Source organism: Corvus hawaiiensis, chromosome 1 (genome assembly GCF_020740725.1).
Source record: "Corvus hawaiiensis isolate bCorHaw1 chromosome 1, bCorHaw1.pri.cur, whole genome shotgun sequence".
In the NCBI taxonomy this organism is placed as follows: domain Eukaryota; kingdom Metazoa; phylum Chordata; class Aves; order Passeriformes; family Corvidae; genus Corvus; species Corvus hawaiiensis.
The window spans coordinates 2,423,375-2,439,168 of record NC_063213.1 but is presented as its reverse complement, the minus strand read 5'-3'; the positions used below and the strand labels follow the sequence as shown (position 1 = coordinate 2,439,168).

The 15,794-nt window shown below is 43.8% G+C and overlaps 1 protein-coding gene across 3 annotated transcripts in view; it reads right to left on the bottom strand.

The window, feature by feature from the left end:
* Nucleotides 1-15,794, bottom strand: part of OBSCN (obscurin, cytoskeletal calmodulin and titin-interacting RhoGEF) — a 171,279-nt gene that overhangs the window by 122,298 nt on the left and 33,187 nt on the right. For all 3 annotated transcript variants that reach the window (XM_048309941.1, XM_048310008.1, XM_048310079.1), the window contains exons 14-26: nt 12,732-13,007; nt 11,346-11,621; nt 10,684-10,959; nt 9,292-9,567; nt 8,143-8,418; nt 7,409-7,675; nt 6,659-6,928; nt 6,116-6,379; nt 4,483-4,749; nt 4,061-4,173; nt 2,223-2,376; nt 789-950; nt 555-659 (exon numbers count right to left, since the gene is read on the bottom strand). In XM_048309941.1, coding sequence (XP_048165898.1) covers nt 555-659; nt 789-950; nt 2,223-2,376; nt 4,061-4,173; nt 4,483-4,749; nt 6,116-6,379; nt 6,659-6,928; nt 7,409-7,675; nt 8,143-8,418; nt 9,292-9,567; nt 10,684-10,959; nt 11,346-11,621; nt 12,732-13,007 — 2,982 coding nt within the window. The remainder of the gene's footprint in view (nt 1-554; nt 660-788; nt 951-2,222; nt 2,377-4,060; nt 4,174-4,482; nt 4,750-6,115; nt 6,380-6,658; nt 6,929-7,408; nt 7,676-8,142; nt 8,419-9,291; nt 9,568-10,683; nt 10,960-11,345; nt 11,622-12,731; nt 13,008-15,794) is intronic.

Sequence of the window (15,794 nt, the reverse complement as noted above, 5' to 3'; positions counted from 1 at the left end):
GCATTCAATTAACAAGTTTAATTAGCAAGAGCTAATTAAAGGGAAACTCTTCCTCCATATTTTACCACTGGAGTGGCTGAACTGCAGCAATAACCGGTGATTTCCTCAACACCCGACAGTAGCGCTATGGCAAAGCCAGGGACTGATCTCCAGTTTCCTGAGCTCCTCAGCAGTGTGTTAATTCCAATTTCTTCTTTCTCTCTCTCTCTATCACATTGTTTTAGTTAAACACACACGAAAAAAATGCTGTTTTCTGTTATAGCATACACCAAAAAGTGAAAATGCAGGAGGAAGTCAACCTACAGCTTTGTCCCTCAAATTTCACACTAACTTTAAATGTCTAAAGGTGCAAATACAACCTCCTGAGAAAAATAACTGTAATTAAGCCAAAATAAACTCCCAGCTGATATTTACCAGGCAGAACAGTAGGCAGGAGTTTTTCTTTCCCTGTACGCTGTAGGATTTTTTTTAACCTTCACATCTAAAGCGAAGGAAGTGAATTGGTTTGTAACGTGACAGAGCAGAAGCAGTGCTGGCACAAAGAGCAAAATTACCTTTTACAGTTAGATGAGCGCGAGATTCTGCCTTTTCTGCTACAAATTTGATCTCGGCCGCATCCTCGACGCAGACGCGCATGTAAGTCAGGGAATAGGTCTTTCCTGGGGACAGACACACAACCAGACATGGCTCAGCTTCTCCAGAGCAAAACCCTATTTTCTAGTCTCCCATCCCAGCCCCTACTCCAACCCACCCCCATTCCAGAACAAAATCCCCCTTTTTGCTCCTACCATCCTGGCGCATTTTGATGTTGTCGGAAGTCTTCACCTTGTTGTCGTTTTTGTACCACTGGGTTTCGACCTCATCGTGTGAGATCTCACAGAAAAAAGATGCACTCTCGTATTCGTTCACTTCCACATCTTCCAGTGGTTTTACAATCTTGATATCTCGGGCTGTGAAATCATAAAGGCAATTATTTTTTGGGGGGTTCTCCATAAGTGAGTGTGGTGTGTTTACCTTTTGCATAATGACGTGAAAAAAAAATGGGATTTTGTGTTATTGTAGAGCAGCCTTTCTTCCTTTTGATGGCTGAAGCTTATTGCAAGAGGATTTTATGGATGCTGGAACTTCATACAGGTATTCATGAAAGAAACACACATTCATGAAAGAAAATCCACCAAGAGAAACTAAACACAAGTCTACAATCTCTTAGGTCACTATAAACATGCCTCATTCATGCTTCTCTGCATGCTCACTTCTGTTTTACATTGGAGAGATCTTTTTTCAAAGTCTCCTGAACTGAGTATAACCCTCTTTAACTCTGACCTTGGCACTCCTTTTGTCAGAACTGACCTGTTTATCTGTGCTACTGCAGCCCTTTCCTTTTGAAAGAGAAGGCCTTGATACACCTTGGATCAGCCTCAGGAGCAAAGTTGAAATGCAAGCAACAACCCATCCCAATCCCAAAACCAAGGATAAAAGGGGGAGTTCAACAGAGCAACAGGACAGATGTTCATGAAGATCCTGCTGAACCCAAGTGGCCACACGAGGACAGCATCTAGTAAGTGATGAGAAAGATGCTCTGTCTTTCAATAAGAAAGAGCTGGTCTGTTTTTCAGATGCCCTTCTGGAAAATAACACCTGCCAGGGCACAGCAGAACTATCTGTTGAGTAACTTGCCTTTCTCTCAGAGCTTATCTCAGGTGCTTCAGAGCCTGGTGACAAAACACACCTGGTGATTCATCAGCTGGTCAGCACAACACTAGAGGGAAAAACTGCCTCGAGCATAAAGGAGAGGTGCAGGCAGAAATAATGACCCTTTCCTTAGCATTTACAACCTAAAAATTAGGGTACTACTTCAGCTCATACCCAAGGCTTGTGCAGTCCCTGTCCAGGGAAAGTCCCCCTGAGACAATAGTGCCACCCACCCACGTCAGCAGCAGCCACTGAATCCCTGCTTTGTGCCAGGCTGTCCGGTATTTCCTGACATGACAATCCAGAAACACTATTCAGACTCCAGAGAATAGAAATCACTTACAACAAAAGGAAAACTAAGTTAGGACCTCTTCCAAAAATACTGCAAGGGCAAAGCAAGAACAGGACACCAGGAAGAGAAACTTAACCAAAATGAGCAACTGTGAAAAACAAACACTCCACAAAGAATTTCTTGCTGTTTAGCCAAAAATACTGCAGTAAATGTATTTTTCTACTCCAGTCAAACATACCATGAACCTTTAGAGTAGCTGATGTCTTGTCTTCAGCTGCTTGACACATGTAGGTTCCCTGGTCTTCATATTCACACTTATGAATAATGAGGCTTCTCTTATTTCCTTGGGAGATGATCCCAATGTTTTTACTTTGCCGGATCTCCTTCCCATCCTAGAAGGGGAAAAGGCCAAAGAAGATCACCCTCAACTCCTGTACCTCTGCAGTGAGTAAAACAGACACTCAGATCTGTGCTTATTTCATCCTTCTCATTGGACTTAAAGGAAAACTGTGTTTAAGGGAACATGTGGTGAAATTTCATCACACCTCAAAGATTTCAGGAAGCTGGAATGGCTGAAGAACACACGGAACTTTTGGATGATCTCTGACATCTTTTTGAAGTCTTAAAACTGTACAGAACTGGCAGTAAGCCCCTTCAGAAAAAAATGGGTTTAAACTAAAAGAGGGTCAATTTAGATGTGAAATAAGGAAGTTTTTTACAATGAGGGTGATAAAATAGGTTGCCCAGAGAGGTGTGAAACATAGATTTAGAAGAAACAGAGAGATTTTAGTCATGGGCTATTAGTTAGAATAGGAAGGAATTTGGGCCCAGCTAGAGTTAATTAAAATAGTTGAGAGCTGGACCTGAAATGGGTTTTAAGATGTTAGTAACTGATTACCAAATAACTGATGATCTGTCATTTGGATGTTTGCTTAGCTGTGCTTAGAACGAGGAATAGAAACATTGATAAGTTGGTGTAGGGAACAAGGCCAATTACCAATTTCCTCCCTTGGTGGGAACCCCTTCAAAAGTCACGCAAGAGGAAACTTAGAGGTCACTAAAGTAATTAGGATTGTTAAAGTCCAGAGAAGCAAAAAGGTCAAAATGAGGAAGATGAGTTCCTTCATCTTTCTTGGGACCACTGACCCAATTCAAGACCACCGACTCCATTCAGGACACACACTACACATGCTTAATGGCATTTAAGCTCATTTCCGTACGAAGCAGAGAATGGGAGGTGTTAATGTTATGAATGTGCATTTGTATTTTGGATATTCATAATATTTGGAAATAAAAAGTGTCATGTTTGCTTGGATTGGGGCCCTGTGTCTTAGGGAGCCATCCCACGCAGTGCCTGGCACCAATAAAACATGCACTTTCTAACTCTGAACTGTGAGAGAGTTTTTGTCCATCTCAGTTGGATATCGATATTAGATCCATATTCACATTTTGGTAAATCAGGTGGTGGATGCCCCATCCCTGGAAACATTCAAGGGTGGGTTGGACAGGGCTCTGAGCAACCCGATCTGGTTGAAGATGTCCCTGCTCATGGCAGGGGGTTTGAAATGAGATGACCATTTAGAGGTACCTTCCAGCCCAAATTCCACCTTGAAGAATTGCGGCTATCCCAAATTAAGGAAAGTATCAGCTGAGCCCCAAGGAAGGTACACGAAATGCCAGGGCTGATCCCCAAAATGGCTGTCTAAGGAAAGGGAACTGGACTGTCACTGACTGAGGAAATTGAAGCTTCCCTTTGAATCACAGTTCCCAAAAAGGCTGTAAATCCTGGGTGAAAACTGCTTGGTGTGGAGTAAAACACAAGACTGCAAATCTGTAACAGCAGTGCTCATGTTCTGTGCAAGAATAGAGAAGTTTAACTTTCAACCCAATATAAAACAGTAAATACAAACCTGAGAGTGATAAACTGGGAGAGTAAATGAACACAAGGAAAAGAGAACAATGCAAACAGCTACTGCAAAAGTTCAGGCCCACATGCCTCGGAAGTGGAAAGAAAGGCTCTCATTGCCTTCCAGAGAAGTCAGAAATTAAAATATCACCATCCATTAAGTGCTGTACCTTGAACCACTTTACATTGGCATTGGGTTTGGACAGCTCACACTCAAATGTAGCCTTGAGCTTCTGAGTTACACTGACGTCTGCCAAAGGTTTGCTGATCCTCACAGGTAATTCTGGAAAGAGAAAGTCCAGTGAATGGGGGATGGGGTCACACAAGCACTGATGGGTAGGCAGAGCCCAGCTTTCATGATTAATAAAATTTGTATTGATTTGGGCACTTTATCATTCCCTCCCACTTTATCATTGTTCTGTGGACAGTGATGCCACAATGATCCCCTTGGCATTAGAAGGAAACATTACTGTGCTTTACAGCCCTTGCAATTACAAGGAAAATTTGTTGCCCTCTTAAGTTTGTTCTCCAGGTCAGGAGAAGACAACTGCATCCACCCCAAGCAGGGTCAGAGCCTTCTGTGGCTGTGTACCTGTCACAGTGAGGCTCCCTGATGAACTAATGCCTTCTGCTTTGAAGGAGATGAGTCCTGCATCTTCCAGAGCCACCAAGGAGAGAGTTAGGGAGTGCTTCTTGCCCAGGACACCAAAGCTGATGTTGGGTGCAGGTTTCAGCCGAACTCCATCCTTCTGCCAGGTCCCCTCCACGTCCTCATGTGACACCTCCACCTCAAAGGTGACAGTCCCTTTCTCAGCCACTTGCAGGGGCTGAAGGCCTTTCACCAGCTTGATCTGCCTCACTGGAAAACAACATGGAGAAGTTGGAGATCTCACACTGGCAGCTGTGAAATAGCCTCAGAACTTCCAAACTGTACTATTTCCTATTCCTCAGGCAGCTACCTGCCAGCTAATGGGCATTTTCCAATTAAACAACCACTTTTACAGGAAATTAAAGTTGTCCATGACCCCACTGCTAAAATAGCTGCTATTTTTCAAATTGCTGTTTTCAGTTGGGACAAATGGGTCAACCAAATATCACTGAAAACATCACTGGCCCCTTTTCGGCCAAGGTCTATCAGTTTATAGTGAGAGAAAGACAAGTAAGTCCATGGCAATACTGTGCAGTGGTTCAATTAGGATAAAACAAGGATGGGAGGAAAAGGCTGCAGTAAAAGGGCAAAAAAATCCAGGACATGGTGCAAAATGTGCTGACACCTCACAGGTTGGTGGCCAAAGCATGCATGTTTTGGGTGGATGTTACCTGTTCCTATGACAAGACATCCACGCCCTATCATCTGGTAAAACAGATTTACTGTTTAAACTTGTTTCACCACTAAAAGTAATTACGTTGCCAATTAAAAAAAAACCAAAATCACGATGAAGGCTCCAAGACCTCTTCCGACAACCTATTCAGTCATCTGACCATTAAAAAGCTTTTTTGTAATATAACCTGGATTTTTCTCACTGCACCTGAAGTCCATTATTTGCTGGCATCATGGAATTTGTTCCCTTCCACTTTGTAACAGACTTCAAGCACCTAAAAGACTGTTTTCAAGTCTTTCCTCACCTGTTATTTACGACTTGTCCAGCACCACTTGGTGGCAAGGACTTTATGGACAAAATTGGACAGTCCTTAAGTGCCTAAATCCTGTCTTCACCTGTCCTGTGACAATTATGACAAAAAGATGTAGGAAAGGGACAGAAGTACAGGGCTATGGATGAGGCACCATCCGTTCACCTGAGAGGAAAACACCCTCGGGGAGAAGATTTTTCTCTTTTAGTTTTTTAGATCATGGCTGAACATAGAGACATTCTGAGTGAGGTGGTTTGCAGAGAAAAATCAGGACAATGGATGGCTGAAGAGGGAATGTTTTGCTAAAAAATCATACAAAGGAAAAACACAGAGCATATCAGGGAGTGAGAAAGAGAGGAAAGAGAAGAATCTTTTAAGAAGCTTAATGGTCCAAGCTGGTGAGAGGAGATGGAGGCAACAGGAACCAGCCAGACATTCTCTGCTCACTGCCATTGCTTTCACCTCCTCTCAGTCATTTGACTGGTGGCCAAGCCCATGGTTGTGTTCCTGTGTCCCCATGATAATGCAGAGACCTGAATCCACCTGCAAACCCTGCCCAGGGTATTTATAGAAATGAGGACCAATGAACTCACTTTCCACATTGATCTTGGCTTGGGTCTTGTCATCGGGGCTCTCGCAGCAGTAGAAGCCCCGGTCTGCGAAGGAGATGTCCTTGACCACCAAGGTGTGCTTTGTTCCCTCAGCTTTGATCTCTATTTTGTCACTGGACTTCAGCACGATGCTGTTCCTCATCCATTTCACCTCTGCAGGCTTGGTCAGCTCTACCTCCAAGGTCACTGTCTCCCTCTCTTCAACTGTTTTGGGCTCCAGCTTCTTCTTGAATGAGATTGAGGCCTCTGCAAGAGAAGAAATATTAGTAGGAATGTAGAGGATCCAGAAAATAGGCTTTGAGAGAGAATTAAACCAGTGGCTCATGTATCTCCAAATCCAAAGGGTTCTGGGCACCCTTATTTAATGATGCCAAAGCAGAATTTAATTAGAGGGAAAGCCACATAAAACAACATCATAGAATGGTCTGGGTTGGAAACGACCTTAAAGATCACCTAATTCCAAGCCCCTGCCATGGGCAGGGCACCAGTGTGCCAGCCTGTCAAAGGGGCACTGCCACCTCTTACCTCGGACTCGGAGCTTGGCTGTGCTTTCCACGCCCTCAGCACTGGCAGTGATTTCAGCTGCATCTTCCAGTGTCAGGTCAGTGATGGTGAGGCTGTGGTTGGTGTCCTTCTGAGAGATCACGTATTTCTTGCTGGCTTCAATCTTGGCACCGTTCCTGAGCCAGGTGACCACAGCATCACTGGGAGAGACAGTGCACTTGAACACAGCCTCTTTTCCTTCCTCAGACACCACGCTGTTGAGACTTGTGACGAATTTCACCACTCTGGGAGCTGATGGATAGGAGTAAAACATTTAGGAGCATTTCTTTGAGACTTGGCATGAGCACCTTCCAACAGCCAAAATCTTCCACGATTTTATTGGAAGCATCAATTTGATTACTTGCAGTAAGTGATCACAATACTGGGTCATCACATTCCCCATGTCTGAGTAAATTTTGTGTACAAAGAGAGGCAATAAAAGAGGGGGGTAAAAACCCATCTTATATTTCAGAATTTGACTTCCAGCCTCAAAGGCAATACAAAGGTCAATATTAAGAGACCTGAGCTCAACAGGTCTCACAATCATTACGTTTTTCACAAATAGAGGTTTTTCACAAATAGAGGTTCCACTGACACTTAGAGGGGAGTTCTGTATTTTGTTCTCAACAAAGGAGACAGTCCAGACACATGAACAAACTCAGCTTTGCAGGGTTGTAACAGCTGAGGACAAAACCCAGGGCTCCGTCCACATTGTCACCATTAGAGACGTACGTTTGGGGACGATGGTGATGCTGCTCTTGTCATCCCTGGACTCGCAGGAATATTCTCCCTCATCCTCAGCACGGATCCCTGTTATTGTCAGGGTTCGTTTGATCCCCTCCTCATGGATCTGGAAGCGTTTGCTGGGCTTGATCTCCACGCCATTCCTGCTCCACGTCACCTTCCCTTTGGCGTGGCTCAGCTCACAGCTCAGGGATACACTGCCGCCAATCTCTGCTGTCACGGCCTCCAGCTTCTTGGCAAACTTCACTGGGATTTCTGAGATCCAGGAGAAGGGAAAATTGTGAGGGAGGAAAAGATAAGAAACCTGTTCTAAGAAAACTGGTTCTGCCCAACTTTGGAAAAAAAATAAATAAATAAATAAAGACAATGGCCTTAAACATTTGGGGCTCAGGGGAGACAAAATCTAACCAGAAATGTGGAAATTCAGGCAGATTCTTTGACATGGTGTTTTCAGATCACTGTCATTCTATAAGGGGATACAGAAACAGGAGGGGAGCAAACACCAGAGCTACCCATCATAGGCTTCCTTATCCCCAAGTGGCCAGCAAAGGATAAAAACTGGGAATTTGGAAGCTGGGGAACTTTGCTGGTCCATGGTGGGGCATCCAGAGAAACTACAACAAGTCTTGAGATTGGAGGAGTTTTTGGAAGAGTTTGGATTCCACCTCCATCATGAGAGAAGTGCAGCTGTTGGGTTGGGCCATGACCTGGGCACTGCTCACCTTTCACCTGGACTCTGAATTCCTGCTTGTCATTCTTTGTCTGGCAGCTGTACAGGGCAGAGTCTGTGCTCTCGGCCGCGTTCACCGTCAGTGTCCTGGACGCCCCCTCACTCTTGATCACACATCTCTTGCTCGCTTTGATTTCTGTGCCATCCTTGAACCACCTCACTGCAGCGGTTTCAGGCGTGACTGAGGTTGTCAGTGTGATGCTTTCATGTTCTTGAACAATGAGAGGCTCTTTCTGGACAACTTTCTTTTCAAATTTCGCCTCTGGTTCTAGAAAAGACAATAAACCAGGAAAAGTAAGAATTTATGCTCAAATCCTTGACACAGCAGTTTTATATTGCTCCCTCTTCAGGACCCACACCATCCTTAACCTGCAATAATCCAGGGAATATGGCTGGATACTTGTGGCTGGTATAATCTTTTCCTGAGTGGGAAGAAAGAAAATGACAACTCAGACAACTCAGAACTTCTGCTTAGAAGAGAAGCAAAGGAAAGGAAATGCAAATATTTATATTTTATCTGCTGCCAATAAAAAGCTTGTTTCTTAGAAGTAAAAACACCTATATAATTTTCTTTCCCCTTCCATTTTTAGGATTTTCGATAAAATTAAGAAGAAACATTAATAGGCTAAACCTGAATTTATAGTCTGTTTTCTATTTGCTCCACTGGCAGGAAGGTTGGAACTCGATGGTCTTTTAAAGTTTCTTCCAACCCAAACCATTCTGTGATTCCAGTCCCTTCCTCTTGGCCCCTTCTCTATCTTGTACAACACTTTGTCACAAAATTGGGCATTTTTGGGGCACACATAAGCAGCAGACCAAGGTTTCCTCAGTCTCCTTTCTCCAAGCTCCACTGCTGCTCTTCAAAACTTCCCACTTCTACTTTCAGCTCCCCACCACTGAGAGAGGTTGGGTGATAAGATGTGTGAAGCAGATAAACTGAAAATTTTCTAGTGTTTCCAGAGCCAAAAAAAGTTCAGATTTCCCACCTTTACATTGCTACATTAAAAACTAATGTGTCATGTGGCTCACTGGTGTTTCTCCAGGGGAGACAGTGGCTGCACCAAGACTGCTGTGTTGGGAATATCCAGTTTTCCTCTAGGCCACAGGGGTTGGTTCTTCACACCACAAAGTGAGCACTCACCAGTTGGTTCCACTTTGAATGTCAGCTTCTGGCCTGCAGCCTCACAGATGTATTCCCCAGCATCCTTCTTCTCCAGCTGCTCTATCACCAGGCGCCGGGATTTGCCCACGGTCTCTATTTTGAATTTCCGAGAGGAAACGAGCAGCTTTCCATCCTTGTACCACTTCACTTGGGTTGCATCCTGCGCCACCTCACACACCAGGGTGGCACTTTCTGTCAGGACAGCCTTCACCTCCTTCTGGACCTTTTCCTGGTTTATAAATGCAGGTTTGGGCTCTGAGCACAGAAAAAGAAGAGGACGATTACTGAGGGGTTAAAATGAGATTAATCTTAAAGACTTCTTTAGACAAGTTAGGAAAATATTTAGGTTGTCACTTGCCAAAACCAATTGTCATCACTGAGCAGTGTCTACCTTTCTGTGGGATGGAGTTGCCACTTGGAAAACCTGGAACTAAGAGCCTAGGAATGGAAAGGACCAAGAGGATCCTTGACATCAACCCTACAGTTGCACGTCACCATGTAAAAATTTATTTAATTCAAACGTTGCCAAAGAACGTCTGTCCTGCATGTCATCAAAAGCTCCCAGATTCCTTTTACTTAAGATCTAGGACACAATAAAGCACTAAGAGTGTCTGGAACAGCCTCTTTGTGCTCTCTTCCACTGCCACAAATGTGACTGCCAAAGAGACAAAGGAAATTTCTCCCTGCAGGGCTCAGGTAAGTCAGGATCATGGCTGGAAAGGTCCCCGCAGTGATTGCAATGTCAAAACTCCATTTAACATCACATGCTTAAAGTAGTTTGGGCACTGTGTAAATCCTCTTCCAAATAATTTCTTGGAATATTTCACAGCAAAGGGGCATTTAGAACCTGGCAGAAGCAGTAAGACATCTCAAAAGGCTGAGATCTTAATCACACACAGCCCCAATTCAGAAAAAGTGCTGTTCACAACCCATTTTGAGATGTGCTGCTGCTGATACTGCAAATGAAAAAAACATATGCCAGCCTCTAAGTCTTCCAAAGTGGGATTGGAAGTCTAAGCAGGAAGAGTTTCTTTAATGGTTCTTTCCTTTCAGTAGGCTTAATGCACAAGAATCATCCTTTGGGATCCCAGGAATGGGAGAGATCTGAATAATACGTTGATAATTATTTCTATTATATTTATACCTGCAACTATATTACATAGACCAGCTAAAAATGAGACAGAACTTGTGCCGTACTAAAACCAAATATTCCTATTTCTACAAATCCAGGCAACAAAGTGCAGAAAAATCAAGTTAACCCTGCAGGTTGCAACAAAACACAGACTATTGCAACTGAGCCATGGTGGAATAGTTATTCCAATTATTGCTTTACTGTCCTCTACTGAATTCTGACAAAGAATCTTCTCCCACCTGAGACATCGACCCTGAAGGTGAGTTTTTGGCCAGCAGCCTCACAGGTGTACTCCCCTGCATCTTTCTTCTCCACCTGACCCACCACCAGACGACATGATTTGCCCTCCGATTCCACCTTGAACTTCTTGCTGGAGGTGATCAGTTTCCCATCCTTGTACCACTTCACCTCCATCTTCTCCTGGGCCACCTCGCAGCTCAGCGTGGCATTTTCTGATAGTGCAGCCTTCACCTCTTTCTGCACCTTCTCCTTGTTTGTAAACACAACTTCTGGCTCTGGAAAGAGAGGGAACTTCAGAGCTTTGGCAACACTATTCAAACTGGGATTTTGGTGAGTTTTTATCCGTTTTATGTTGGTGAGTGAAGACTTTGGGCAGATATCCCACTGCTCTTCATCACGACCCTACTTGGAAATTCACTGAAAATCAGCTGCATTGCAGAGTTCTTTTGATTTCATCAACATGTGGGGATGGAGAGGTGCAATCAATACTTTCCTTTTTATGGCCCTGTTCCTACACAGAGGGATAGCTCCTAAAGGTTTTCAAGGATTCAGTTCCATGTCTTAAAGATATTCTAATGTTTTACATTGAATATATAGAATAATACTAATCTTTCTAAATATTTCAGAAATTGGAAAGCTGGGCTAAAAAATTTTCTCTCACCTGTGACATCGATCCTGAAGGTGAGTTTTTGGCCAGCAGCCTCACAGGTGTACTCCCCTGCATCTTTCTTCTCCACCTGACCCACCACCAGACGACGCAATTTGCCCTCCGATTCCACCTTGAACTTCTTGCTGGAGGTGATCAGTTTCCCATCCTTGTACCACTTCACCTCCATCTTCTCCTGGGCCACCTCGCAGCTCAGCGTGGCATTTTCTGATAGTGCAGCCTTCACCTCTTTCTGCACCTTCTCCTTTTTGATGAAAGCATCTTCTGCCTCTGCAATTGAGAGTATAAGGGCAGATTTTTAAAACTCACAGACCTCTTCCCAAATGCACACATCAGCCTTTGCATTGTCGTGCTGAAAGTAATTTCCCTTTCACATTCCCTGCCACCATCACCTACTGAATTTGTAACATTTGAATTACATCAAGTGCCAGTGAAGGACTCATTCACTGGTAGTCCAAGACCCAGCCTCAAAGCTGCTTTTGTTTTCACCACTACCTTTCTTCAAAATCTGCAGAAAATAACATATCCCAAAATCCAGCAGCACTAAAGGTGGATGAGGTCAGTCAGAATTAGGTTTGCTCTAAGAGGACAAGCATTAAACTGCCCAACCAAGCCAAGAGTTGCAGTTTACTTTGCCAACAAAAGCAAAGATAGTGTTGGGAAACAACCTTTGTGAGCCTGTTCTGCGTCTGTAACTTTATTTCCCAACTGCTCTCAAGATGTGTCATCCCAGAACTATGTTTTTCTAATGAATGAAAATTAGCCAGCTCCCATGGTGTTTGCACCATGCCACAATCAAAAATAAATCTAATGTATGAACTCTTCAATTTGCTTTAAATTCATTGAGATCCATCTGAAGGATGTCAAAATTAAATCTGTCCTTGAAAATAGTGTGGTGAAAAGAGCTGGTTTACATATCTCCTGCTACTGAAAACACTTCTAATATTTCTACCCAGTTGACAGAGGCCATAATAAAAAGGTTTCCTCTAGAATAAAGTCTATTTCAGAAAGGAGTTTCACAAGAAAATGCCAGTGCTCAGATTTGCTGTGCCCTTTAATTCCTCCTGCAATTACTGAATTCTCAGTTTGCTATCAATGCGTCTTCCCAAGATTCCCAGGGAAATTCCCCAGTGATCTTCAGCCTGACCTGAGTTTGGGCTACAGAAATCCACTGCATGCTTAATTTCTAAAAACAAAGACAGATCTAACAACATCAACACAATTTCATGAGTAAACCAACACCACTGAAGTCCTGGCTCAGTCACTGCCTGTGGAGATGGAGTTTGACAATCCACATAACTTTCCTCCAATTCTTCAGGATGAAAAACAGGCATTTCAATTTTTCAGGACGTAAAACAGGGATGCAGCACATTCTCTCACCTGTGACATCAATCCTGAAGGTGAGTTTTTGGCCAGCAGCCTCACAGGTGTACTCCCCTGCATCTTTCTTCTCCACCTGACCCACCACCAGACGACGCAATTTGCCCTCCGATTCCACCTTGAACTTCTTGCTGGAGGTGATCAGTTTCCCATCCTTGTACCACTTCACCTCCATCTTCTCCTGGGCCACCTCGCAGCTCAGCGTGGCATTTTCTGATAGTGCAGCTTTCACCTCTTTCTGCACTTTCTCCTTGTGGACAAAGGCATCTTCTGCCTCTGAAATAGGGAAACATGAGGGGGAAAATATGCAATATATAAGTATCTTGTGTCAAGAAGCTCTTACTTGTATGGGGTGTAGATGCTCTGCAGGGTTTTGGACTTGGCAGTGCTGGTTTTACCATTAGACATGATGATCTTAAAGGCCTTTTCCAACATAAATAATTCAATATTAAACTCTCATAAGTAACACAGCTTCGCAGTTCTATTTATCACATAAATAAAACAATGTACCCTCAAAATATACTCCACGTAATTTTCATCCCTCTCTGACTTCTCTTCATGAATGGCTCAGCCACCTCATTTGCAAATTTCTTATAATGAAGGCAAAGATGAAATTTGCTCTTGTGTCTTTATGATATTTCTACTCCCCACATTTGGAACGAGCCAAATATAGCACACTGATGAGTTTTCACCTCCACTATGACAGTATTTAGAGGATTTTTACCAGGTGTTGCTCAGAAAATATCTTGTAACCCAATCCCAAAGAGAGGACAGACACAGTTCTCAATATGGAAAAGTACTTGATGAACATTACACATAAAACTAGCATATAAAATTTGGAATGTATTTTTATTTCCTAAAAAAACCTGTGATTTTTCAGCAAACTAGCCTCCTGACAGGAGGGTTGGGCTCTGCTCCCAGGCAACAGGGACAGAATGAGAGGAAACAGCCTCAAGCTGTGCCAGGGGTGGTTCAGGTTGGACATTAGGAGGAATTTCCCTAATGAACGGGTCCCAACCTCAGTGATTCTGTGACCTGGGAGGCTCTTAGTTCTCCCTGATTGTGATGCTGAGCCCCTTCCATCCCCTGTGCTACTGCCTTCCTCTCCCCAGTAACTCCCTGCAGCCTCCTGGGGCCTTCCTTGACTCCTCCTGGATGACTTTCTCCTGTCTCCATCACGTCTGTCCTCTGAGTGGCAGCAGCTGCCGGGGAGGGTGAGGAAAAGGGGTAAGCTCAGGTCGAGTTCCTCCACTGCTGACAGTGGCACTACAAATGGTCCTGGGCTGCATCACAGCCTTGCTATGAATATTGCACAGTCCATGGAAAGAGAGATGTCCTGCAGGGAGCAACACGGAGCAGGAATCCAGCTTACGGGCTCTGAATTTGAGCTCCTCTGTTTATATTGGCTGTAGAAGGGGTGTGAGGAGGTGTCATTGTCATTTAGAAGGCACATGGTATATTCTGGGTGATGCAAAACTCCTCAGAGGGACATGTCAGCAGCATTTTGACATCTGAAAGAGCTCCAGCAGACACCAAGATTTGCATCCAAAACTGATTGCAAAAATATAAATATTTCAGCTCCCATCTACAACTCAGAGTATGAATATGCAGAGTGTATTCCATAGGTTATAAAACAAGCCAGTGTCAATGAGGGTTGTATTTAAAATGTCAGATTAGCAGAGCAGGAATATTCCAGACTCATCTCACTTGTCCTTTCCATTCTTGACCTTACATAGTAACCATTTTTATAGTGATAGGAAATGTGACTAAAACATTTAATAAGCTGCCAAAGTGATTTAGACCAGTTGATAATTTCTCGTAGAAACTTATTTTAAATTTAAACAAGTATTCAAGGCAGATGACATTTCCAACCTTAAATGAAACTGGTCAGTGAAGTTTCAGTGGAAGTGAGGAAAAATATTTTCAGGACATGAAACTTTCACTGATTTAAAATATGGATTTCACTGCATACCATAGACCCTGAAATACTGAGATTTCAGAAGCAGCTCTTTTTCTACGTGTCCAACTCAGTCACAAGGTGTGCAGCAGCTGGTTTTTTTATATTAAGCCAAAAACTACTGTTTCATCCCAAAACCCAACACTGAGCATCTAACCTTCAACCTGTTCTTAAACAGGGAAGGCTTTGTGCTACCAATGGAGCCCTAGAGTACAGGAACCCCGAAAAGCTTTCCAAGTGCAATGGCAACAGGATAAATTAAGACCCAGAAATCTGCTGCACTTTGGGATAATCTACTAAGAGAAGGATTTCTGCTGCAGAAGAGCCAACCACTCCGAGTACTCATAATCCCTCCTGGCTTTCATACTGGATCATTTTCCAGCCAGTGCTGGACTTGCACGTCGCGTTACAGTTGTTCCCATGAGAAATACAGCAACAGTAGCTAAGGCGGGCACGGGGAGAGCAGTCACATTACCCTGCACCGCCGTGAGCTCACCCGGCTGGAAAGAGAGCTGGAAACCTTCTGTTTCTGAGGCAGACAGCTCCCTCAGAGGGAGAAATTCAAGTGTAAACCACTAAATTTCTGTTTTCTGACGACGCCTCTGCAGTAATGCACGAACCACTGTCAGCAACGAACAACGGATTTGGTTTATAACAATTTTTCCTGGAGAAGCTGTGGCTGCTCCATCCCTGGATGTGTTCCAGGACAGGTTGGACAGGGCTTGGAGCAACCTGGGATAGTGAGAGGTGTCCCTGACCATGGCACAGGGTGGAAACATGGTGATCTTTAAGGTCCCTTCCAACTCAAACTGTTCTGCATTTTTATGAACGTCCATATTTTTTCTCTGGAAGACACCTCTCAAATATATCCTTACTTATCCTTCCTTCCTTACCCATCCTCCACTGAAACTGGCAGCTCCCTCAGCCAAAGAACGAGCTACATGATAAATGAAAAAGAGCCAAAGTTCCTCAGCTCACACCCCAAGTACCCCTCAGAGGGTGGAGTCAGTAGACTCCAACATAGTTGTTAATCTACACAGCTGATAAAATACCAAACCTCTTTTTGGCGCTATAAGAAAACAGAGGACACAATTGCTTCCCTGCTC